At 40.4% G+C, this 27,235-nt stretch overlaps 1 protein-coding gene across 3 annotated transcripts in view; it reads right to left on the bottom strand.

Moving 5' to 3' along the window:
• The window catches only part of zmp:0000001301 (acyl-CoA-binding domain-containing protein 4), a 198,164-nt gene that overhangs the window by 6,775 nt on the left and 164,154 nt on the right, over positions 1-27,235 (bottom strand). For all 3 annotated transcript variants that reach the window (XM_043713698.1, XM_043713706.1, XM_043713715.1), the window contains 3 exons: positions 9,876-9,976; positions 6,093-6,177; positions 1,447-1,551 (listed from right to left, as the gene is read on the bottom strand). In XM_043713698.1, coding sequence (XP_043569633.1) covers positions 1,447-1,551; positions 6,093-6,177; positions 9,876-9,976 — 291 coding nt within the window. The remainder of the gene's footprint in view (positions 1-1,446; positions 1,552-6,092; positions 6,178-9,875; positions 9,977-27,235) is intronic.

Below are 27,235 nucleotides of genomic sequence, written 5' to 3'. Positions count from 1 at the left end.
AGTCAGGTTTGTGGATTTTGGGCAAGAGGTAGAAGCGGGCGGTGCGGGGTTGTGGGACTAACCTCTACACCGCTCCATCGCCAGACCACAACAATACGACGGTTGGAGGAAGAGCGCCTCATCTTCCGCCTAGGAACCCTCCAACCATAAGGGATGAACTCGGATTTCACCAGTTTCCTCATTTCCCCTCCTCCCTACCTTTTATCTTAGCCTGCTGGACAAACTTTCCTCATTCCTGAAGAAGGGCTTATGCCCGAAACGTCGATTCTCCTGTTCCCTGGATGCTGCCTGACCTGCTGCGCTTTTCCAGCAACACATTTTCAGCTCTGATCTCCAGCATCTGCAGACCTCACTTTCTCCAACTACCATTCATTGCATACCTTCCAGAATACCTCACATTTATTAGGATTAAATTCCATCAGCCATTGCTCTGCCCAACTTACCAATTCATCAATATCAAACTGTAGCCTGAGACCATCCTCTTCATTATCAACAACACCACCAATTTTTATGTCATCTGTAAATTTACTAATTATACTTTCTATATTCACATTCAACTTGTTAATGTATATAAAATATATCAAGTCTCCCAGCACTGATCCCTGTTTATCACAGCTGGTCACAGACTTCCAATCACAAAGACAACTTCCACCATCATCCTTTGACTCCTATTTATGAGCCAATTTTAGAACCATTTTGCCAATTTGCCTGGGATCCCATGGGCTCTTACCTTGTGGACCATCCTTCGATTTGGGACCTTGTCAAAGGCTTTACTGTGATCAATGTAGACCACATCAACTGCAATATCCTCATTGACATATTTTAGTCACCTTTTCAAAAAAACTCAAGTTAGTTAGTCAGACAGGATCTCCTTCCTGTTAATCTTTGGAGTACAATGGAGCAATGGAGACAGTGTCTTAGAATATATTGAGATTGAGTTTGACAGAATTTAACAAGGGAATGAAAGGTTTTGGCGTCAGACAAGATAGTGAACTCAATCAGATCAGCCATTTATCTTACTGAGTGCTGGAGCAGACTCAACGAGCGACTGGCTTACTCCTGCTATTTTTTACGATGTGAAGGTCTTTGACTGGGGTGGACAAAGTCAGAAGTCACTGGGTTATAGACCAAGAGGTTTATTTGAAATCACAAACTTTCAGAGTGCTGCCCCTTCATCACATGAAATAATGAAGGACGCAGCACTGATGAGCTGTACCTTCACCTGATGAACTAGCAGCTGTCTGAAATTTTGTGATTTCAAATAAACCTGTTGGACTATAACCTGGTGCTGTGTGATTCCTATTTTTTATGTTCTTGAGTTTCTGTCTTCAGGTTTGAATTTTCAACACATATTTCCTTTTGTGCTAGTACCAGCAATGATCCAAGTTTACTCCTTAAGTTTTGGAAGTGCATCATAACATTTAGGAATAAATGGACAATTCCCACCCTTTGTCTGAACAGCACTTGTTTTTCTCGATCATTTTGCTCAGCCCGTGTTTTAAGCCAGGCTTCATTCTGAAATTTATGTTTTTCTAGCATCTCCTGAAGTTCCTGAAAGACAATGACAAGAACATTTTATTCATAAAATCTAAAAAAAATTGGAATTTATTCAAATTGAATTTGACATTTTTTTCCCCAAAATTTAGGGTTTTAATTTTTCAGGTCTTCCAAGTCACAAAAGAAAGACACTCTAAACTGAAATAAAGGCAAAGTATCTGTGGAGAGAGGAACAGAGTTAATATTTCAAGTCCAATGTGACTTCTCTTTGAAACCCTAAATTAAGTTTGGATTCTATCATGTTGAAATTAAAAGTCAATTTTGGCAATTTGCTCAAAATAAAAGTATCTACAACACCAACATAGAGAACACTGAACATTATACGTTATGGGTTTGCTATTATGATTCTCAATGCAGTGCATTCCTTATTTGGAAAGCAAAATGTTTAGTCCGAGCATTATCCCAAAGTGTAGCAAATTATAGCACCAGTCACCTTGACAGAACATACACAGATTTTAGCTGTTGGTTTAGGAAGGATATGGGAATACGTCCTTGCCAGCAGGATGCATGGTGCAAAGTTAAATGAAAATACAATTAAATGAAGAAATATACAATAGAAAGTAACTTACTATTTACGAAAAAACTATTTTAGAGTCAGAGAGCATGGAAAGAGACCCTTCAGTCCAACTCATCAGTGCCGACCAGACATCCCACTCTGACCTAGTCCCATTTGCCAGCATTTGGCCCATTTCCCTTTAAACTCTTCCCATTCATGTATCCATCCACATGCCTGTCAAATGTTGTAATTGTACCAGTCTCCACCACTTCCTCTGGCAGCTCATTCTGCATGAAAAGATTACCCTCAGGACCTTTTTAAACCTTTCCCCTCTCACCTTAAACCCATGTCCTCTTGTTTTGGACGCCCCTATCCTCAGAGAAATACTTTGGTTATTCACACTATCCATGCTCCTCATGATTTTATGAATTTCTATAAGGTCACCTCTCAGTCTCCTACTAAAGATGTTGATGCTACACAATGGAAAAATGTATAATTGCAAGTTCAGGGTCTGTTTTGACATTGTAACTCATTCATGCAATACATTCTAGGTAGTTGATATCACAGTTACCATCTTGTAAATAGATTTCATATAAATTATTATAACAACATATAGCTTATAGAATAAAGAATCTCACTCCAAGATTTTCCAAAGCACTTCAAAACTTATTTTATTAAATTGAAATATAGTCATTATTGCAAAGTAGAAGAAGGTGACAGCCAACATGACCACAGCAAAATACATAAACTATAATAAGATGAATAACCTCATATTGAGGATGGAATTTGATAACCATAAAAATGATTGTCAGGGTCATGACAAGTTAAATTATTGTGGCATGCAGCCAGCATTAAGCACACTGTTGAATACCTGCACATTTGAATTGAATTAATTGTCACATGTACCGAGGCACAGTGAAAAGCTTTGTGTTGTGAGCAATACAGGCAGATAACATAATTAAGTAGCATAGATAGTAAATAATAGGTAAACAGCGGCAAAAACAAAAACACAGGTACAAGCGCATGTTAAGAGTTTGTGAGTCCATTCAGTATTCTAACAACAGTAGGTAGAAACTGTTGTGAAACCAGCTGGTGTATGTGTGTGTTCAGGTTTCTGTACCTTCTCCCCGATGATAGAGGTTGCAGAAAAACCTGCAGATGGATCTTTGAGAATGCTGACGGCCTTTCCTTGATAGCGGGCCTGGTAGATAGATTCTATAGATGAGAGGTTATAATGGAGTGCAAAATCATGTTGGCGTAGCCCAATTTCACACTACCCTACACTACTTGAAGCAGATCTGCTTAGAATGGAGATGTACTTTGGTTGGACAGGTGCTGGAAACCATTCTAAAAGATTTTGATTTGCGCAACAGGTCAGAAAGAAAGCTTCAAGATCTGGACACAATGGCACAACTGGTTTAATGATTTCATAAGGGAATCAAGGTCAGTGAATATATCTTCAAATGTCATATCTCACCAACTGCATCACTATCCTCACACCTTCAAAATGCATCACATGACCCCTACCACTCCCCATTAAAATTCCATTATTCTTAAGTGAGTCCTACCTCACTTACATGCACATAACATATGTTAGTCACACCTAGCACAAAGGAAAATGGTGGTAGCTTTTGGAGGCCAATCACCTCAGCCCAGGACAGTTATTTCTCGAGGTACAGCCTCACACCCAGAGTCGCAGTTACTACTGCAGTACACTTCCTTTCAACATAAGGTCAGGGTTATAGGTGTTCATTTATGATTGCACAGTACCCAGAACTATTCGTGATTCCTCAGATACTGAATTAGTCTGTGTCTAAATACAGCAAGACTTGGGCAATATGCAGGCTTGAGCTGACAAGTAGTAAATAACGTTTTTGCACTGCAGGCAATGACTACATCCAACAAGAGAGAATCATCCATGATCCCTTGATGATCAACAGCATTACCATCACGGAATTCCTCACGTGTGACTACCATTGGCCAGAATCTGAAATGGGCCAGCAGGACAGAGGTTGGGAATTGTGTGGCAAGCACCTCCTTAGTCCCTAAAGCCTGTCCACTATCTACAACACACAAGTCAGGGGTGTGATGGAATACTTGCTTGTTTGAGTGCAGTTTCAACAACATTCAAGAAGATTAATTTCAGCCAGGACAAAAAACTCACTTGACTGACATGTAATTCAGCCTCTTAGCTATTCATTCATCCACTAGCAAGATACAAATGTACATTGTAGTGACTTGCCGAAACACCTTCTAAACCCATGATCTCTATCCCCTCGAAGAACCTTGGCAACAGATGCATGAGTACACCATGACCAACAAGTTCTCATCCAAGCCTCGTACATTCATGACTTCAAACTCTTTCATCTTGCCTTAACTGGGTCAAAAGCTTGAGATTCTATTCCTAACACTACTACTTGTATAGCTATACCAGACAATGTACAAGAGTTTTTATTCCTGATGAAGGGCTTTTGCCCGAAACGTCGATTTTGCCTGTCCTCGGATGCTGCCTGAATTGCTGTGCTCTTCCAGCACCACTGATCCAGAATGTACAAGAGTTTGCCAACAGCTTCTCAAGGGTTGGGTAGTAGGGTTGGTCCTTACAGCTTGGCGATCCCAAGAATGAATTTTAAAAGCAGATGTGCAGAAAGCAACATACATGCAGTCAATGGCTTCATACTTCACGGCAAGATGGCAACCTGTGAATTCATGTTCTCACACTGCTTGCTTTTTTGTGGCAAGAGAGAATGAAATGTATCCAACTTTCTTGACATGCAAAGCCTCACTGCCCTTTTGTATTGCAACAGCATGGAGCAAATTGCGAAATTTTGAAAGTTTTACCTGTTCTAACTGAGAAAAAAGATTAAGGATCCTAGCCAAAGTAACATTCAGTCACCAGTAATTTGATCTTTGCCTTGCTCAGAGACTATAGTTATGTCTGCAACAGGTGGTAGATTTGAGCGAGAATATCCTTAGTGAAGAGGAGGCATCTGATAGACTGGCCTGAAATTTTCACAAAGTTGGGCTGACTTAGGAGCTTTTAAAAATTGTAATAGGACCTCAATTATGGGACTCCGAACCCCATTTCTGGTGCCAGCTATTTTTGGCAACACAAAATGAAGGTGTATGTAGCAAGCATGCATCGTGCACCCTGGCCTTTTGGCTCCATTGCAGTGGACAACTCATAACTGCAGTAACTTTGTGGATTTAGGCCAGATCCTCCATGATTTGTGGTTCATTTCACCTCAGAAGAATCTTGAATCATGGTTTGGATCAGGAATCTTTTGAAAGGTGAGTTCAAAAGGTCTTGCCCATGTTCCCCATAACCCTTGTTACCATTCCACCTCCATTAGCCCATAACTCCTTCGACCTCCATACTCTCTTTACACACACTCTATGATCTCCATGTTCACTTTATGCCCTTCTATGGCCTCCATAGCATCAACATGTCCATTTACCCAGAGGACAGTGTATTCTGAAACAATGAACAGATCTAATAACAAATGTAGAAATGCTGAGGAGAAAAACCCAACTGCTGTTCCTACAGCTCTATGAAACTTTCAATTGTACAGAACAATTATAGTATAAATAATAGAAGCTTTAACAATTGTATATCTCCTAATTTCATCTAAATCAATATTCAAATGTTGACAAATGAGACCATAGAAAAATGTTTTACTATAACCACATAAAGATGCTAATCATAAAACAAAGACTCAGTTGTCAAAACAGTTAATACTTAGCTAATACATTTGGAAGTCTTAGAACATCAATGTGCATTAATAATGGCACTGGTGGAGAACCTAACCCTGACTTTTCTCTCAATGACTTCCATAAGAATCTGGCAGGACTTGTGGCCTTTGGGCAAAGACCATAAAGATTAGAACAGTTCCAATGCCTCATTGCCTGAAGTAGAATCATATCAGACTTGAAATATTAACTTTTTTTTCTCTCAACAAATGCAGCCAGACTTGCTGAGTACCCAGAGTAATCTTTAGAGCTATTCCAATTTCTCTTCTTTGTTGCTAGAGTATCTCACCTGTTGCTGATTTTTGTATTGCTTATTGTAAGCCTCTTTTTCTTGCTGAAAAGCTATTTTGGCCCGTGCAAGTTCTCCTTTCTCACTGTGAGCAAAAATGGGACAAAGATTATTCACATATCTGTTATTCTGTTTTGTATGCAACATAAATATCAGAAGGCACTCTCCTTTTTAATACAGTTAGATTAGTGAGCTAAATGGTTATCTTACAGTTCATATCGCCAACAATGTGGGTTTGATACCTGTTTCAGTTGAGCTACACCTGAGACCAGACTCATTGTTTTGTTTTTGTTGGGGGCTACATTTTGGTTTTCAGGGAACTCCTTTTTCAGCCTCAATAATGCCCTCATTATGTGATCCAGTAACTTAGTTGCAAATTTTCTGTATTTGTGCGTATATGTGATGGATTTTGACATAAAGGTAGAATTTGAAAAATTCATTAACTTTGCCAATAATGCACAAGGAAAGTATTAATCACATAGGTACCACAGTAGTTGAGTTGGTACAAGACAACAGGCATAAGTTAGCAATAATTGTTTTTAGAAAATAATTGATACATTTCCATCCATCACTGTCAATATGCCTTCTGCAGACTGATGAGGTCACAATTTATTTCCAATATGTCTTTGCACATCAGGTAATTCATTGTATGTTTGACACTTTGAGATGTGAAAACACATAAATGCATATCTTTATGAAATAGAACTGTTCAAAATTAATTTATACAATTAACACTGTGTTCATGTATAATAGGACCAACTACATTATTGCCCAATAGTAGCCCCTGAACTCCGACAGCTTTAATTTAGAAACTCCACATAATTTATAAAAATTAATTACCTCAGTTCTCCTAATACCAGTGACACAAGATATCCTTTATTGAAAAGATTAAAACTGTTTTCTTACCTTTGCAGCTCCTTTGTCCTCTTTCAGACCTTTTTCATCCTTTGTGCACCCTCTTCCCCTTTCAAAATGCTCATTCCCCTTTGCACTTCCTCACAATTGCAGCCCCTCTTGCCCCATTGCACCTTCTCTTCCACTTTCAGACTCTTTCCCCTCTCTCAGCATATTCTGTAGCCTTTCTGCCACTTCTCTCCCCTCTTTGCAGCTTCTTTTCCGCATCTCTCCCCATCTTGCAGATCCTTTCCCCACTTTGCAGACTTTTACTCCTCTTTCGATGTCTCAGTCCCCCTGCAGCATTCTCTCCCCATTTGCAGCTCTCGTATACCTATTTTGCAGTGCCTTTCCACTCTCCTTTTGCACCTCCTCCTGTTTACCTTTGCAACTCCTCATACTGCACTTTGCAGCTTTACAACTCCATCTCCTCTCCCTTCCACCCTACAACCATCACCAGTCCTTAGGCAATCAATCTTGCTCCCTGGGCACCAATGTCACATCCATGCTCATCACTCTGTCCAACCTCAACCCTAATCTGTGTTTGCCCTCTGACTTTACTCCTTGACCTTGGCCCTTGGCCCTTGGCCTCGGGCCTAGCAGCCTCACAACCCATTCCCATTCATGTTTTCTCCCTTGCTGTCCCTTTGTATTTTTAGCCTTGCTTAGAAGTTATTTTGTCCTAAACCTGAGAGTGGCAAGCAACAGTGAACTACCACAAAGAAAATACTGCCAAGGACACAGCTCAGTATTAAGCATCAGCAGCTAATGATCTGAAGGGCGGGCAGGACCCAAATGAAGAAATAATCTATTGAGATTGCCTATGTTGGCATGAGAATTAGTTCATTCTGTAACAGAAAGTAAATTGCAGACTTTACAGGTGTTGTGGAAAAGTTTTCTAATCCTATCACCACTGAACGCAGATTAGAAAATAAAAGTCAGCATAATTTGTCAGAAGAAGCAAAAACTAAGAATAAGAATGAGCAGTGCAATCCACTTGAACTCACTGACATTGAACAAATTGGGATAGAGCAGATTTGATCTTTTGCTAAAGATGAACCAACACAATATCAAGAGTAACATTTCAATGCTTACTAAGTGATAATGCTAAATTAACAGCAGTGCTCTGCTAATAGAACTGAGTCCATGGAAATCTTTAATTCACCAGTAACACCACAACAGAATGAATGAAAATGCCCAATCTAATTGGCAAGTTGCATGTTGAACGTAAAGAACTGATATACTTCAACACAGACAGGTTGAGAATAAATATTTAATTGAACAAAATAGAGATGAGCTGTATATGACTTCACTGAAGATAGACTAACATCCACAGATTCAGGACCCAGTCAAAAGCAATGAGTTTCTTGCCCTGAAAACCCAGATACAGCAAAAGAAGATTGCTTGATCTTAAGAGCCAGGATACTGTGAGGAAGAAAATAATTGCTTTAAAATAATAGCCATCATCAATGATGACCCTTAATGGTCCACCAATTGATGTTATGGGCTAACTACTTGAGGTAGGAAAGATGAGTTTCTCTGTGAATGGAATTCAGGAGATTAAAGGTCCTCCAGATAAAATAATAGATCTACTACTGTACTGGGTTTAGCAAGAACATCATCACGCTCAAAGGACATCCAGGGAATAAGTGAACCTCTCAGAAGAAATGGGTTACAGTCAGAATCAAGATTAATTGTCCTCAATCCAATGCCTCTCGATTTTCTAATCTGAAGGAATGCATACTGGAAAATTTGTGAAATCTCCAGACCACATGAACTGTAAAGTCAGAGAGAAGGAGAGATGAGATACTGGCAAATTTAGAAAGTAAACATATACGTGAATGTGTAATAGTTAACGATAGGGGGAAAATTGGGGAAACTAATATCTAAAAAAGTGGCTTGAAAGAGTTAATGTTGAAACTGCATTAAGCTCTAGCCAGTCTCATGATGTTACAAAGTCATGGGATGGAGATGAAGCAGTCAGCCTCAGGTGCTGATGGAAACTACAGGTCTGGATCCACGTCCCACCTTCCCCAGACATATGTTATAACATCCTTGAATGGGTTCATTAAAAACAACTGGAAATAAGATTTGGAAGCACTATTCTACCTTAGCCACAAAATGTCACCTGTTATTCCCACAACATATGGGAGACACAGTCTCAGGACAAGGTGAGGCGATTTAGAAATGAGGAGACAAACTGACCAATTAAAAACATTAAAATATATGGAGATACTACAGGAAGAAGATGTGGAAACAGACTAGCCACGGTCTCATTGAATAACGTCTGGGTTCAAAGGAATGAATGACCTACATTCATATGTTTGTTCTGAACTTACAAATGTACTTGCCACATTAACAGCTCCTTTCTATAGCTGTCCTACACCCACCACAAATATATTTACCTACCATCTGAAATCTACTCGACAGCTAATTAATGTTGAACAGAAATCAGAAGTCGGTTTTGCACCAGAAACATTGCAAACGATCTGACAAAATAAATTACCTGCCAGCACACAAGTCTGCAAAATTTGCTGTTGCATTGACAATGTAAAGTCTAAGATCACACTTTCACGTATCATTCTGCAATATTTATGAAGAAAAAAGTGATGAAATCTTTGTTACTCCACCTTTCTTTTCTTTTTTAAGACTCCTATTAAAACAAATTCATCAACCAAGCTTTGTGTCACTCATATTAATATATGCTCCTTTGACTGGGTGTTCATTTGCTCTACATGTCTCTATGCATGTATCTTCAAAAGTACAGTTTTAATTATGGTAGAGAATGAGAAATTATATTTCATGTAAATTGATTAATCCAATGTTTGCATTGATACCAATTATATTAAAAGTGAGTTTAAAGTATATTTAAAATGTGACATAACATACATATCAAGTTTCTGAAACTCCACGTCCAGCATAGCGAAAGCATTTGTGATCATTTCTATAGCTTGCTTGTAAATGGAACTCAAATCCCTGGATTCTGTTGCCTACAAATAAAATTTAAAAAAGAAAGATCATAAGGTGTTCACTGCAGCTATAGACCTTTGGCATGAACATCTTGGATTATTTCATATCTGGTGAGCTTATGATCTCACTTGGGCTTGGGATGGAAACTTAGGATGTAGTTAATGCTATTCACTGAATCAAGTACAACATGGTTGATGATTGTCTAACCAAATTCTCAGTGGAAAATGGTGTGGCATAGAGAAAAATTTACACTATGCCCCTCAACCTGCAGCATGGTGCAAGGATGAAAATCAGGCAAGCATTCTGTAGCACCATCAAATCAGCTTGTTTCGATTTGGAAGTCATGTTTTTCTCCAAGGTGTAGTTTAACATCTGAATGGATAATTGAGATTTATAAACTACATTGCATAAATTCTTAGCATTATTGTAAAGTTGACAATCTGATGGATGAGCACCAAACTGACTACAAAAGTTGACTTGTGGAGTTTCAAATATTGTTTCATAAAATCATAGAATTCCTACAGTCAGGAAAGAAACTATTCAGCCTATTCATTCTGCACTGGCCCTCTAAACAGCAACCCACCCAAACCCTGTAATCCCACATTTACTATGGCTAATCCACCTAACCTACACATCTTTAGAATATGGGAGAAAACCTGAGCACCTCGAGGAAACCCAACAGAAACAGGGAGAATGTGCAAACTCCACACTGATAGTCACCAAATGCTGGAATCAAACCCAGGTCCTGAGTATTGTGAGGCAGCAGTGCTAACCATTGTGCCACAATGCCAGTGATTGTCTATTAAGTTTTTCTGTTCTCTAGAACAAATAGGGGTGGCCATGCACTTTTAATCATCTTTTTTTTGGTTTTAACAACCAGTAATTTTCCTATTCACTTCTTACCCTCTTTCAGGAGTGATCAAGCAGCTTTAAAGTAATTTGTAGAATTCATACTCCAGCTAAATTAGCCAAAACTAAGAGTTAACTTTGGGGCTTGCTGAGTTTAAGATACTTTTATGCATCAAGTCAAGAAATATTACTGAGCACTTTGCACAGTTTTAAATTATACTCATTAGGTACAATATTAACTTCCCAGCCTAGGCAAGCTAAGACAGACAAACATTCCTGAGGCTTTGCACAGATGCAAAAATCTAGCTTTTTTAACTAATAAGACTATGTTTGATTTAGTATCTCTGCAAGACTAAGTCTGGCAACTTCATTGATGACCTCCATCTTAAGTGGCAATGTTTGTTGATGCTACACAATGTTTAGCACCATTCAAAATTCCTTAGATACTGATTCAGTCCATGTCTATATGCAGCAAGATCTACATTCAAGATCCACTCACCTTCCTTACTATGGCTGACTGAGTTCATGCCATCAGATGGATGAGAGGGACTCCAACACAATATAGCTTTAAGTCCAACCCTCATAGACCCATGAGGCGTCTGGGATCTGTTTTCACAATGTTGGCATGAAGACTGTGGGGCCTTGTATCAATTTAAGTCTTTCACAATGCTGCAGATAATGCCTTTGTTTTTAGGTGTTCTTGTACTCTCCTGCTTTTCTCAGTAACAACTAACTTTCCTGGTGGGGATGTCAGTTAAAAAATGTCCTACTACTAGGCCTCTTGCTTCTTTGGTCTGCCTGCTATTAAAATTTGATTGGTTCCTGGAGCTAACCTGTTGATTGGTCACTTCTGAGAAGCTCACAACAAATATCCCAACATGGACACCTAGTTTATCAGTTTAGAATTGAGGCCAAGATTGGGATTGCAACCAAACCAGGGAAATTCACTTATCGTCTTACCTTCCTTAGATAAGGTGACCAAAAACTTTCCTCCAGGTATGACCTCCTGATGCCCTGTACAATTGTACTCAGACTTCTTTACTCTAATATCTAATCCTTTGCAACTAAAGCTAGCATAAGGTTAAAAATCACACAACACCAGGTTATAGTACAACAGATTTAATTGGAAGCACACTAGCTTTCGGAGCGACGCTCCTTCATCAGATGATTGACAATCACCTGATGAAGGAGCGTCGCTCTGAAAGCTAGTGTGCTTCCAATTAAACCTGTTGGACTATAACCTGGTGTTGTGTGATTTTTAACTTTGTACACCCCAGTCCAACACCGGCATCTCCGAATCATAAGCTAGCATAAGGTTTGTCTTCCTAATCGCTTGCTGTTCCTGCATGTAATGGTTTTGTGATTTACATACATGGAAAACCAAGTTCCTCTGAATGCATTCACTTTTTAAAAAGATTTTTCCAGCCCGAATACATAACATCATACTTCTTTACATTGCATTAAATCTGTCATGGTTTTGCCCAATCACGCAATTGTTTCTATCCCTCTGTATCCTGCTTCTCAGCATTCTGCTCATGACTTACTTATTGTATGGACTGTCAAATTCAGCAGGCTGTCTGGGCTGTTACTCAGGATGAATATGCAACACCAATCTCCTTAACACCAGGGCGTGCTTGGTCTTGTTTGCTACAGGAAAAGCACAGCAGGTCAGGCAGCATCCTTGGATCAGGAGAATCAATGTTTTGTGCGACTTGGATGCTGCCTGACCTGCTGTGCTTTTCCAGTGCCACACTCTCAACTCTGATCTCCAGCATCTGCAATCCTCACTTTCTCCTTGCTACAGGCAAACCTAATCCTGGTCTACAGCAAAGAATCTCTTGTAGTTGACAAGTTTTTTTGTTGCATGTTAGCAACTAGCTTCAAGTTACATTGATATGAGGACATTGTCACTGAGAGTTTGAAGAGGACCAGGTATTAGATCTCACTCCTTAGTTCTGTTCTGCCACAAGTCATATCACTATTGTGGATGATACTAATCAGTATTAACCTTTCTAAACCTTTTCAGATAAATATACAATTACTTTGCCACATAACTTTATTTAACCATCAAACTTACTTACATTACATTCTTTCCTTATCTCAAACATTTAGACTGTAAATATCTGATGCTGCCTAAGTAGAATCACAACATTTAAAAGGCATTTGGATGGGTATATGAATAGGAAGGCTTTAGAGGGATATGGACCAAATGCTGGCAAATGGAGACTAGATTAATTTAGGACTCATGGTCAGTATGAACAAGTTGGACTGAACAGTCTATTTCCATGCTTTTCATCTCTATGATTCTAATAATCATTGAAGTACACTACCAGTTACAGCTCAGCAACCTGAAAATATTTTATATCTTCCTATATCTGGTTTCTGCTCATTAAACAATCTTAATTCCACTCTAATACACTATCTTCAATCCCATATGCAATATTTTGTCAAACAGATTTTCACATTTGCATACTGCTGACACTAAGGTATCCATCTTATAGTTCGTGTATTTTTCCTTTTTCCTTTCTTAAATAGCTGGAATATGCATGCTACTTTATATCTTCATAAACTATTCTGGAATCTAAAGCATTCTGAAAATTAAAATCAAAGCATCCAGTACCTCTGCAGCTACGTCTCAAAGCTCAGGATTTTAATAATTTGGTACAGGGAATTTGTCTCCTCATAGTTCCATTCATTTTCCCAATAATATTTCTTCACGTAGAGACATAGAGGTCTACAGCACGGAAAATGGCCTTTTGGCCCATAGAATCTGTGCTAATCAAAAATAACCAGCTAACTATTTTAACCCCTTTTCCAGGACTTGGTCTATAGCCATGTATGCCTTTATATCACAAACGAACACCTAATACCTTAAAGGCAGTGAGCTCCAGATTGCCATAACCTCCGGGTGAAAAACAAAAATTTTTCACATCCCTCCAAACCTCCTACCTTCAATCTATGGCATGGAGGTTTGCCTGGTATGGAGGGAAGGTCTTACAAGGAAGGGTTGAGGGACTTGAGGCTGTTTTGTTAGAGAGAAGAAGGTTGAGAGGTGACTTATTTGAGACATATAAGATAATCAGAGGGTTAGATCGGGTGAACAGTGAGAGCCTTTTTCCTAGGATGATGATGGCTAGCACAAGAGGGCATAGCATCAAATTGAGGGGTGAGAGATATAGGACAGTTATCAGGGGTAGTTTCTTTACTCAGAGAGTAGTAGGGGCATGGAATGCACTGCCTGCAACAGTTTTGGACTCGCCAACTTTACGGGCATTTAAGTGGTCATTGGATAGGCATATGGATGAGAATGGAATAGTGTAGGTTAGATGGGCTTTCGATTGGTTTCACAGGGCAGCGCAACATTGAGAGCTGAAGGGCCTGTACTGTGCTGTAATGTTCTATGTTCTATGCCCCCTAACACAATTGAAATTCCACCATCTGCTCTCGTAAGATTTGAACCTGGATCCCCAGAACATTACCTTGGTCTCTGCAACACTACACCATCACCTACCCTCTTAAAAGCAGTCCTTCAGCTCTGTCCCTTGGGCCAAGAAGTCCACCATACACATTCAGTGATCTCACATCCCCAGATACATGGCTGGGGGAGTTCCCTTGCAATACCCCCTGATCCCCTATCCCTGCTACACCATCAAGAGTCCTCAAGCCAGGCTCACTGGTCCTCCAGTCCAATCCAGAATAAGGTCAACAGATGTTCTTCCCTGAAAGGCATGAGTGAACCAAACCAAATGGGGTTTTACAATAATTAGCAGTGATTATATTAGATGTGCTACTTACTGCCAGATTTTATTTTTAGTGAAGTCAAGTTTTATTGTCAGCCATGTTGGGATTTAAATCAAGGTCATCAGAGCATTTGTCTCAATAACTAGTTCACTGATTATACCACAAGACCATATATCCCTGGGATTGCTCCAGAATATCAGCTTGGGATTCTGGATTACAAACTTCGTGACATTACATACCATCCACTCCTAGAATTTTAAATCGCTCCAGTTGCCCTCTTCTATCTCACCTAAGAGCCCAATATGCACATATCAGCCTAATTAATGAGTCTGAAGATATTTTCTAATCAACCTGTTCAGAAAAATTATGACACACCTCTGTACCACAACAGTCCTTAAAAACTTGACTTGGATGGGGCTCAAACCCACAACCTTTAAATAATTCCTTTATCAATCGATTAGAAGTCCAATGTGTTGGCCATTACACTACAGAACCTCACATCCTCACTTATACTGATACAGTTTTGCAATAATTGTGTTGTCCAATATATTCTCCAATAGGCACATGCCTCAGATAGATGGTGAATAAATGCCGTTGGCCCAGACATACCAAGGAGTGACAAACATAGTCAGATTGCCACTTGACTCATTTATTATTTGTTAATATTGAGCTCTGCATTTCTGGTCAGGTATTCTGATTCCAGCTTCTTCTTGTGTAGCTGTAATCAATATTATCCCCCTCATACTGCAAGATGATCAAAGGAAATCAAAGCAGGCGATCTTTTGCAGCAGTGTGTCGTTTCTGAGATTTAAATACTAGTTACTATAACACATGCTGTGGAAGTGTAATTATGTAAGGTAATAGGGTTCTGGCGACCTGGGTTCAAATCTCACCAGAGCAGATCGGGGAATTTTAATTCAATGAAGAAGCCGGAATTAAGAGTCTAATGATGACCTTGAAATCATTGTTGATTGTTAGAAAAATCCATCACTAATATCTTTTAGGGAAGAAAATCTGTCATTCTTACCTTGTCTAACCTACATGTGACTCCAGACCCATAGCAATGTATCTGTAATTGCTATCTGGACAATTAAGGATGGGCAATAAATGCTGGCCTAGCCAGCGATGCCCACATCTCTTGAGTGAAAAAAGAATCATGGGGGAATGTGTGGCAATTGGTTAAGGGGTTAAGATGCCAGATGGATAGAAAGCCAGGGTGCCATGATGGTAGGGTTGGAAATGTGTTGCTGGAAAAGCGCAGCAGGTCAGGCAGCATCTAGGGAACAGGAGAATCGACGTTTCGGGCATTAGCCCTTCTTCAGGAAATGATGGTAGGGTGCCAGGTGAGTAGGGAGTAAACTGGATAGGGTGTGGATAAGTAGGGTGCCAGATGGGTGGAATCCCAGGTGCTTGTAGTGGCACCAGGTTGGTAGGGTTCCAGGTGGTAGAATGCTGGGTAAGTCAGGGAAGTTTTCGATGTTTCAGGCTGGCATCAGCTACAGAGATAGGAATAAGTCAATGACAGTGGTTGGGGGAGAGGCACATGGCTGCAGGCAGTGGAATGTCCTTTTTAAATAAATAACAGCTCTTTTGGGACACAAAAAGTAAAATTGGCCAACTGAATGGCTTGCTGGGAAGGGAACTGTGATACAGTAATAAGCTTGGAAGCTTGCAGAATTCACTGTCAAAATAGATCAGGCCAGACGGAAATGAAAGCCATTTATCTTGATTGACTATATTGAATAGATGTTGAGGAGATAATGCCACAATGTTTCAGACGAAACAATAGATCAGAATTTCAGTAAAACTGTTTTTGAAAAAGCCTGTCTCCCAGTTTGGTTTAATCAATAGGCAAATTACAATATCCAATACTATCTTTTGTAATACCCTTCCTGGAACAGAAACTCATTCACGTGGAATAACTGAATTATGTTATTTACATTGCTGTATTAAGCCTTTGTAACTACATAGGAGGAATCTGCACATTGGTTAACATTTTTAATTCATTAACAGGATGTGAGTGTCACTGGCTAGGCCAGCATTTATTGCCCATTCCTACTTGCCCAGAGGACAATTAACAGTCAATCACATTGTTGTGGGTCTGGAGTCACATTTAAGCCAGGCCAGGTAAGGATGACAGTTTTCTTCCCTAAAGGACATTAGTGAACCAGATGAGTTTTTTTAAATGACGATTGACAGTGATTTTGTGATCATCATTAGATTCTTGATTCCAGATACTTTATTGAATTCAAATTCAACCATCTACCATAGCTAGATTCAAACACAAGACACCAGAACATTAGTTGGGTCTCTAGATTAATAGTCTAGTGATAATACTACTAAGCCGTTTCCTCCCCCTCCCCTTACCATGCTGACAGGGTAAACAATAGTAAGCCACTGTATTGGGGAATGATCCAGAGAACTGCATTTAAAGGGGCCTTTCGAATCAGAGAGGCTGAAATTCCAGACAACATTAGCACAAGAAGCAGGAATCTTGAGAGTGAGAAGAACAGCCTCAGCCTTAGTTCAGCCAGCTAAAATCTGGGTAATATAAACTTCTTTACTATCTTGAGCTTCCAAAACAGATTTTAAACCAGTGTGAGAACATACTAATTTACAAACTGCAAGGTTACTTGAGAAATTGAAGGAAAGCTGGGTTTCGTAGAATTGCACATATCTAACTTGTGTTTCAATGCTAATAAACTACAGCTCATGGTAAATCATATCTCATTATCAGTAACTAAGCAAGTAAATCAAATATATATGGCTTACACGGCATGTCAATGCCAGCACTTATAAAATTAATTCCTGTAATGTGGGCATTGCTGGTTGGACAGCATTCATTACCCATTCCCATCTGCCCTTGAGAAGGTGGTGTTGAGCTGTTGTCCATATGGTGCATGTAGATCCACAATTCAATTAGGGAGGGAGATCAGGTTTTTAACATTCTTCATTGAAGGAACAGTGATTTATTTCCAATGGGGAGTGCTTAGAGGGGAATATGCAAGTGGCATTGTTCCCATTGTATCTGCTGCCTTTGTCTTTCTGGATGGTAGTATTTGGGGAGTTGGAAGATGGTATCTAAGGAGTCTTGGTGAGTTTCTGCATTGTATCTTTTAGATGGTACAGACTACTATTACTACTGAGCGTGGGTATTGGAGGGACTAGTTACTTGTGCATGTGGTGCCAGTCAAGCTAACTGTTTTGTCCTGCAAAAGCTGAATAATAGTTGTTGGAACTGCAGTCATCCAGGTATGTAGAGGGTATTCCATCTCTGTCCTGACCTGTGCCTCGTAGATGGTGGACAAGCATTTGTGTATCAGAATTATTTGGTGTAGAATTCCTATGTCTGAGGTGCTTAATTTACTGGTCCAGTTCAGTTTGCGGTCAATGGTAACCCATCGAATGTTGATAGTGGGGAACTCAGAGATAGTGGATCTCATTTAATGTCAAGGAATAATAGATTCCCTTTTGTTAGAGATAGTCATTACCTGCCACTTGAATGGTATGAATGTTACTCGACACTTGTCAACATTGCCTTGGTTTGCTGCATTTAGACATGGAAGACTTTACTATCTTAGGGCAGATGGTGTGGATGTCATGTCCAAGAAGGAGTTGGAATTGTGTTAGGTTGTGAGAAATTTGGTTTGGACGTGTTGGTTGACAGGATTCTTGGGATTTAAGGCATGAAAAAAGATGTAGTTGGGTGTGTACGTTTTCTATTTGGGCTGGGAGCAGATCAATAGAACATAAAATAAAGAACAGTACAGCCAAGGTTTTCTAACCTCTCGCTATAGTTCATACCCTCTAACCCAGGCAGTATCCTTGTAAACCTCTGCTGCACCCTCTTCCAAAACCTCTACATCTTTTTTGTAATTGGCGATCAGAATTGATCACAATACTATAAGCGTTGCCTAACCAAAGTCTTGTAAAACTGCAACATGACATCGTGACTCTTGTACTCAATTCCCTGACCAATAAAGGCAAGCGTGCCACATGCCTTCTTTACTACCCTGTCAACTTGCAAGACTACTTTAAGGGACCTTTGGACTTGAACCCCAAGATCCCTCTGTACATTAATGCTATTCAGAGTCCTACCATTAATATAAGTTTCCTTAACATTTGATCTCCCACAGTGCATCACTTCACATTTACCTGGATTAAACTCCACCCTGCCATTTCTCTGCCTATATCTGCAACTGACCTATATCCCTTTGTATCCTTTGACAATTTTCTCTACCATCCACAATTCCGCCAATCTTTGTATTGTCTGCAGCTGAATAGCCCACCCATCTACATTTTTATCCAAGTCATTCATATATATCACAAACAGCAGAGGTTCCTGTACAGATCCCTGCCGAACACCATTAGTCACAGACCTCCAGCCAGAAAAACACCCTTCTACCGCTACCCTCAAGTGGATTTTTATTTGTTTAACTTTTCCTGGTAAGTGTTAACATAATGGAAGCTGTACCCTCCAAATTCTCTGATGGGATGGGCTATTGTCAGAGTGATTCAGATGCAGGATAATTTCCTATTTCCTGGGACATTCCCATGCTATGTAGCACTTCTGGGATTTGCTGATGTCCTCAAGCACATCTCCAGTTTGCACTGCATAATACACTCCCTGGCCATTAGAATATCAAGGCCTTTGTCTTAAAGTGCAGTCTGAAAAGCTATTTATCAATTGTAGCTATTTGAAAAAGGAAGGATGAAAATCATCTAGACTCGCAACGTTATATTGCTCCCTCTCCATGGATGCAGTCTGATCTGCTGTGATCTCCAGCATTTTTTGTTTTCACAAAAGAACAATTATGTTGTTATAGAGTCATAGAGTTGTACAGCATGAAAACAGACCCTTCAGCCCAACCCGTCCATGCCGACCAGATATCCCAACCCAATCTAGTTCTACCTGCCAGTACCCGGCCCATATTCCTTCAAACCCTTCCTATTCATATACCCATCCAAATGCCGTTTAAATGTTGCAATTGTACCAGCCTCCACCACTTCCTCTGGTAGCTTATTCCACACACGTACCACCTTCTGCGTGAAAACGTTGCCCATTAGATCACTTTTATATCTTTCCCCTCTTACCCTAAACCTATGCCCTCTAGTTCTGGACTCCCCAACCCCAGGGAAAAGACTTTGTCTATTTATCTTATCCATGCCCCTCATAATATTGTAAACCTCTATAAGGTCACCCCTCAGACTCCGATGCTGCAGGGAAAACAGCCCCAGCCTGTTCAGCCTCTCCCTATAGCTCAAATCCTTCAACCCTGGCAACATTCTTGTAAATCTTTTCTGAACCCTTTCAAGTTTCACAACATCTTTCTGATAGGAAGGAGACCAGAATAGCACACAATATTCCAACAGTGGCCTAACCAATGTCCTCTACAGCCGCAACATGACCTCCCAACTCCTGTACTCAATACTCTGACCAATAAAAGAAAGCATACCAAACGCCTTCTTCACTATCTTATCTACCTGCGACTCCACTTTTACGGAGCTATGAACCTGCACTCCAAGGTCTCTTTGTTCAGCAACACTCCCTAGAACCTTACCATTAAGTGAATAAGTCCTGCTAAAATTTGCTTTCCCAAAATGCACACCTTGCATTTAACAGAATTAACTCCATCTGCCACTTCTCGGCCCATTGGCCCATCTGATTAAGATCCTGTTGTAATCTGATGTAACCTTCTTCACTGTCCACTACACCTCCAATTTTGGTGTCATCTGGACCTCTTATGCTCGCATCCAAATCATTAATGTAAATGACAAAACGTAGAGGACCCAGCACTGATCCTTGTGGCACTCCAATGGTCACTGGCCTCCAGTCTGAAAAACAACCCTCCACCACCACTCTGTCTTCTACCTTTGAGCCAGTTCTGTATCCAAATGGTTCGTTCTCCCTTTATTCCGTGAGACCTAACCTTGCCAACCAGTCTCCCATGGGGAACCTTGTTGAACGCTTTTCTGAAGTCCATATAGATCACATTTACTGCTCTGCCCTCATCAATCCTCTTTGTTACTTCTTCAAAAAACTTAATCAAGTTTGTGAGACATGATTTCTCACGCACAAAGCCATGTTGACTATCCTAATCAGTCCTTGCCTTTCCAAATACATGTACATCCTGTCCCTCAGGATTTCCTCCAACAACTTGCCCACCACCGACGTCAGGCCCACTGGTCTATAGTTCCCTGGCTTGTCCTTACTACCCTTCTTAAACAGTGGCACCACTTTAGCCAACTTCCGGTTTTCCGGCACCTCACCTGTGACTATCGATGATACAAATATCTCAGCAAGAGGCCCAGCAATCACTTCTCTAGCTTCCCACAGAGTTCTAGGGTACACCTGATCAGGTCCTGGGGAATTACCAACCTTTATGTGTTTCAAGACATCCAGCCCTTCCTCCTGTGTAATATGGGCATTTTGCAAGGTGTCACTATCTATTTCGCTACTTTTTATATCTTCCATATCCTTTTCCACAGTAAATACTGATGCAAAATATTCGTTTAGTATCTCTCCCATTTTCTGCGTCTCCACACAAATGCTGCCTTGCTGAACTTTGAGGGGCCCTATTCTCTCCCTCGTTATCCTTTTGTCCTGAATGTATTTGTAAAAACCCTTTGGATTCTCCTTAACTGTATTTGCCAAAGCTATTTCGTGTCCCCTTTTTGCCTTCCTGATTTCCCTCTTAAATATACTCCTATTGCCTTTATACTCTTCTAAGGATTCACTCGATCTATCCTGTCTATACCTTACATATGCTTGCTTCTTTTTCTTAACCAAATCCTCAATTTCTTTAGTCATCCAGCATTCCCTACACCAACCAACCTTTCCTTTCACCCTAACAGGAATATACTTTCTCTGGATTCTCGCTATCTCATTTCTGAAGGCTTCCCATTTTCTAGCCGTCCCTTTACCTGCTAACATCTGCCTCCAATCAGCTTTGAAAGTTCTTGCCTAGTACCATCAAAATTGGCCTTTCTCCAATTTAGAACTTCAACTTTTAGATCTGGTCTATCCTTTTCCATCACTGTTTTAAATCTAATAGAATTATGGTCGCTGGCCCCAAAGTGCTCCCCCACTGACACCTCAGTCACCTGCCCTGCCTTATTTCCCAAGAGTAGATCACGTTTTGCACCTTATCTAGTAGGTACATCCACATACTGAATCAGAAAATTTTCTTGTATACACTTAACAAATTCCTCTTCATCTAAACCCTTAACACTATGCTAGTCCCAGTCTATGTTCGGAAAGTTAAAATCCCCTACCATAACCACCCTATTATTCTTATAGATAGCTGAGATCTCCTCACAAGTTTGGTTCTCAATTTCTCTCTGACTATTAGGGGGTCTATAATACAATCCCACTAAGATGATCATCCCTTCCTTATTTCTCAGTTCTACCCAAATAACTTGCCTGGATGTATTTCCAGGAATATTCTCCCTCAGCACAGCTGTAATACTATCTCTTATCAAAAACGCCACTCCCCCTCCTCTCTTGCCTCCTTTTTTCCCTTTCCTAAAGCATTTGTATCCTGGAACATTAAGCTGCCAGCCCTGCCCATCCCTGAGCCATGTTTCTGTAATTGCTGTGATATCCCCGTCCCATGTTCCTAATCATGCCGAGTTCATCTGTCTTCCCTGTTAGGCTCCTTGCATTGAAATAAATGCAGTTTAATTTATTAGTCCTACCTTGTCCCTGCCTGTCCTGAATGTTTGACTCGCTTCTGTTCTTAAGTGTAACAGTCTCAGATTGATCTCTTTCCTCACTCTCTCCGTGGGTCCCACCACCCCCCCACCTTGCTAGTTTAAATCCTCCCGAGCAGCTCTAGCAAATCTCCATGCTAGTATATTAGTCACCTTCCAGTTTAGGTGCAATCCGTCCTTCTTGTACAGGTCACTTCTACCCCAAAAGAGATTCTAATGGTCCAAAAATGTGAATCCTTTTCCCACACACCAGCTCCTCAGCCATGCATTCATCTGCTCTATCCTCCTATTCCTGCCTTCACTAGCTCGTAGCACCAGGAGTAATCCAGATATTATTACTCTCGAGGACCTCCATTTTAGATTCCTGTCTAACTCTCTGCAATCTCCCTTCAAAATCTCAACCTTTTCCCTTCCTATGTTGTTGGTTCCAGCGTGGACAGTGACCTCTTGCTGGCCCCTCTCCCCCTTGAGAACATTCTGCACCCTGTCTGAGACATCCTTGATCTTGGCACCAGGAAAGCAACACACCATTCTGATTTTTCGCTGCTGGCCACAGAAACGTCTGTCTGTACCTTGGACTGGAGAGTCCACTAACACAATTGATCTCTTGGAACTCGACGTATCCCTTGTTGCATTCGAGCCAGTCTCAATATCAGAAACTTGGCTGTGCGTGCTATGTTCCCCTGAGAATTCATCACCCCCTACATTTTCCAAAACATGTTTGAAATGGGTAGAGCCACAGAAGGCTCCTGCACTAGCTGCCTATCTCTCTTACCTTTCCTGGAGTTAACCCATCTATGTGACTGTATCTGAGACTCCCCCCCCTTCCTATAGCTGCCATCCGTCACATACTGTTCCTGTTGCAAATTCCTCATTGCTTCTAACTGTCTTTCCAACTGACCCATTCAATCTGATAGAATTCGCAACCAACAGCATTTATTGCAGATATAATCCGCAGTAACCCTTAAACTCTCTTTAACTCCCACATCTGACAAGAAGCGCATATCACTCTACTTAAGGCCAACTTTTCTCCTTCACAATCTACAGATCCCGAAAATAACACCGTTTTATTCCTCTACAAAACAGTGCCCCTGTTAAATTAATAGTTATGGCTTATATTTTAAGTTTAATCAAAAGACATATCTCAAATACATATAATCAAGTAACAACCCACCCTACTCACTACTGCAGACTTTCTCTAGGTTCCACTTAAAAACAATACACTTATCTACTTCTGTGCTGTGAACATCGCCCAAAGGTTCCTTCAAGATCTGTTGTGAATTTCACTGTTTGTTAATTTTCCCACATGCACTCTGATGACCAGCGATACATGAATTCAAACAGCAAAGGCAGTAATTGTGCAGGTTCACTGTGGTGTCAGTTTCTTTCTCTCTCTCTCTCTCCTGTACTGACCTCACCATGCACATCCTTTGTCTGTTCTTCTCCTTTTTAAAACTGCTGTTGTTTTGACTTTTTTTTTCCAAAGTTCCAAAACAATGCAATAGCATATAAAACAGTAATTGCTGCTCCTGGAATTCAAGGAAATCACCTCCAACAAGTAAAATACCTCAATAAAGGAGCAGGTGTTACAGCCAGAAAATTTTCCCATCCTCCATCTTGGATTACCCAGAATCCTTCCTTCTTAAACAAGAATTACATATCATTCAGTTTATGGATGTATTTATCAAAATATAGTTTAGGTTTCTATTAACCTGAAATCTGAAGGTCATTTGCTCAATGAAACCAAAAAAAAGTCTGCTTTTGACACTTTCTTTATTCCAATTATCTTTGGCAGTCTTGAAGTGATAATACATTGAGATTTGCATGGCCTCTGTATAAAGTGCTATAAAATCTTTTGGAAGGATGTTGGTCTGATTGTTCCCAAACCTTCTTGGGAAATCTAGTTGCACAAAGGATGCTAACTAAAGAATTTATTTTTGCTGGCATGTGGTTTTTGTGCAATAGTTGAGGTGTGTGACCAATAAGCTATGCCTCATGGTTGCTGATTATGGTTAAAGTGTGGAATTTAAAATGGGCAATGAGCAGTGTTGCAATATCAAAATGTGTTCAGTCTTTTTCTTCATAGAATTATTGAACCAAGAGATTGGAAGGAATAGGGCACTACTGGTAAAAAAGATTTCTTGAGGCTGGTCATAAGCCAAAGATCAAAAATGTCTGTACATTGGCCTGGATGTACTGATGAACTTGGATTTCACCAGTTTCCTCATTTCCCCTCCCCCCAGCCTGTCTCAGTCAAATCCATCAAATTCAGCACCGCCTTCCTAACCTGCAATCTTCTTCCCGACCTCTCCGCCCCCACCCCAGTCTGACCTATCACCCTCACCTTGACCTCTTTCCACCTATCACATTTCCGACGCCCCGCCCCCAAGTCCCTCCTCCCTACCTTTTATCTTAGCCTGCTGGACAAACTTTCCTCATTCCTGAAGAAGGGCTAATGCCCGAAACGTCGATTCTCCTGTTCCCTAGATGCTGCCTGACCTGCTGCGCTTTTCCAGCAACACATTTCCATCCATGTACTGATGAACAGATAATTGCTTTGAAATGTAGATGAAGTTGCGCATGGAGACCCTGTGAATTCCCCATCACAGCTGACTCTGAAGAAATTCCCCAGGAAACTGAAAATTTTGCTCGACAATTCCCTATCATTTGGGATCCTCTGAAAGTATCCAATTAAACTAAAGACTTTGAAATGTTCCTCTGCAGTCAAGTAAATAGTTGCTCAAGAAAAGTTAGGTTACAAAACACCTAGTGTACTTGCTAAGGATAAGGAAGCACTCCTACACACAAAACATGGTAGATGTTTGGAACTCTCTCCCACAATGCCAGTGGATGCTGGATCATTTGTTAATTTTATATCTGAGATACACAATTGTTTGTTGAGCAAAGGTATTAGGGATACCAGCAAAAGGCAGGTTTATATAGTTGGGCCACAGATCAGTCATGAGCTCGTTGAATGGTGGAACAGGCTTGAGGGACTGAATGGCCTACTCTTGTTCTTATGTTCCTGAGTAACTGTTCAACTGTCCCTGCATTTACCTCATATACCTTAATTGCACTGCATAAGGCCCCTTAACGACCTGATCCAAACCCCCACCCCAACCTCTTGGACCCAAAACCTCCCTCACCCCAATGACCACCAGACACTGCTGGGATCTGAACCCCCAGCCACCATACCCAATATCTCCAAGCTCCAGACCAATGCCCTGGACCATAACAATTCCTTTCCCCCACCACTGGATCATGCTCCCACTCTATCACCAGAAGACCCAATGTCCGCACCCCTTGGCACCCAAACTCCAGTCCCATCATCAAACCTAACTCCCCTTCTCCCCTCACTGGACTCAATGCCATGTTTTTCTGGGATCTTAAACTACACACCTCCGCTCTCGCTGGGTTAGTCTGGGACCCTACTTACCTGGAATCCTGCACTAACTCCAGCTGCCTACCCTCCCGGCACACTAACCACACATTTATCTTATATGCTTACCTTTTCACTAGAACTGTCTGTGATGCTGGAAGTTTAAGTTACATAATACAATCACTGAATGCTGTGACAGGGGACTGTTCTGCACTATGAGCATTCTGTCAGGATGGAAGTATGGCTTTGCATTTCTGAAGGAGCCCTGATTGACATTTCCTGTCAGAACACACAGCTCTTTTGTTTTGTAAAGAAAGGAGAAGAGTGGCTATCCATGTATTACATTGCTTTTATATTTTATCTTGTAATGAATCTGAAATATTGAAGGTTACAAGGTTGGCAAGCAGCAAAATCCTGTTGGATAACATGTGCTACATTCTTGGTCCCCCTTTATACTGGAGTGCTCTGTGCCTTCTAAGATGAAAACAGATAAAGAGAATTTGTTTAATATCTCTGCCACTTTGTTATTTCCCCATTGTCCTCTTTCCCTCACTTTCATTCAGACAGCCCTGGACAATTAAAGCAGAAGGCAAAGAGTTTCAATATCTGTACAGGTCATTAATGTTTAAAGAGAAATTTGAACACCAGTAATTCACTGTCAGGACTATGACAGATGATTTCACAATTTCCTTAAAAGAGAAACCTTAATGTACAGATAAATAAAAACAAAAGCAAGCAGTACTAATTTCAAAATGTACTTTATAACTATGATTGCCAAGCATCCAGTTTTACTTTTATTCCCTTATCTTACAAAATCTTGAAGATTCATTCACTTTTTCTATGACCCAAATATATGCATACCCTCTGGAATTCACTTTGATTTTCCCTCAATGTTCACGAAATTTGCTGACATATGAAATTTCACAGTGACTCTTCCATTAGCTTTGGGCTGAGAAATCCCTAAAATATTTCAAAACCTCTTGACTTTTCAGATTCAGACTTCCTCCAGCAGCATTCTTGATTGCCATTTGATTCAATATTCATTCTCTCCACCACTAATGCATAGTGTCAATAGCATATACCAACTATAAAATATACTGCAACAATTCACCAAGGTTCTTTGAATAGCACCTTCCAAACCAGCAATCTCTTCCATTTAGAAAGACAAGGGCAGCAGGTACATGGGAATACCAAAACTTTCAATATCCTCTCCAAACAACGCGCTATCCAGATTTGGAACTAAATCATCATTCCTTCTCTGTTGCTCGATAAAAACCCTGGAACTCCCTTCTTAAAAGCACTACATAGACTAAAGTAGTTCAAGAGCAGCAATTAGGGAAGGGCAATGAATGTTGGTCTAGCTAGCAATGCTCACTTCCTGAATTCCAACCTACTCATGACAAATTTCCTCTGTGAGAAACAGTCAGCCAAATTAAATTCAAGAACCTTCGAACCCACACAACCCACATGGAAACATGCTATGTTTTGGCATTCTTCAAAGCAGAAATGCAATCTAATCAACACTACATTTGATTTTGAGACCCAATGAATATTCTTTATCTCTAATGAACGTGACTGTCCTCTCTCCAGACTTGCT

The sequence above is a fragment of the Chiloscyllium plagiosum genome, chromosome 2 (genome assembly GCF_004010195.1).
Source record: "Chiloscyllium plagiosum isolate BGI_BamShark_2017 chromosome 2, ASM401019v2, whole genome shotgun sequence".
In the NCBI taxonomy this organism is placed as follows: domain Eukaryota; kingdom Metazoa; phylum Chordata; class Chondrichthyes; order Orectolobiformes; family Hemiscylliidae; genus Chiloscyllium; species Chiloscyllium plagiosum.
Note: the sequence above shows the minus strand (reverse complement) of the source record. Positions and strands in the feature narration are given on the sequence as shown.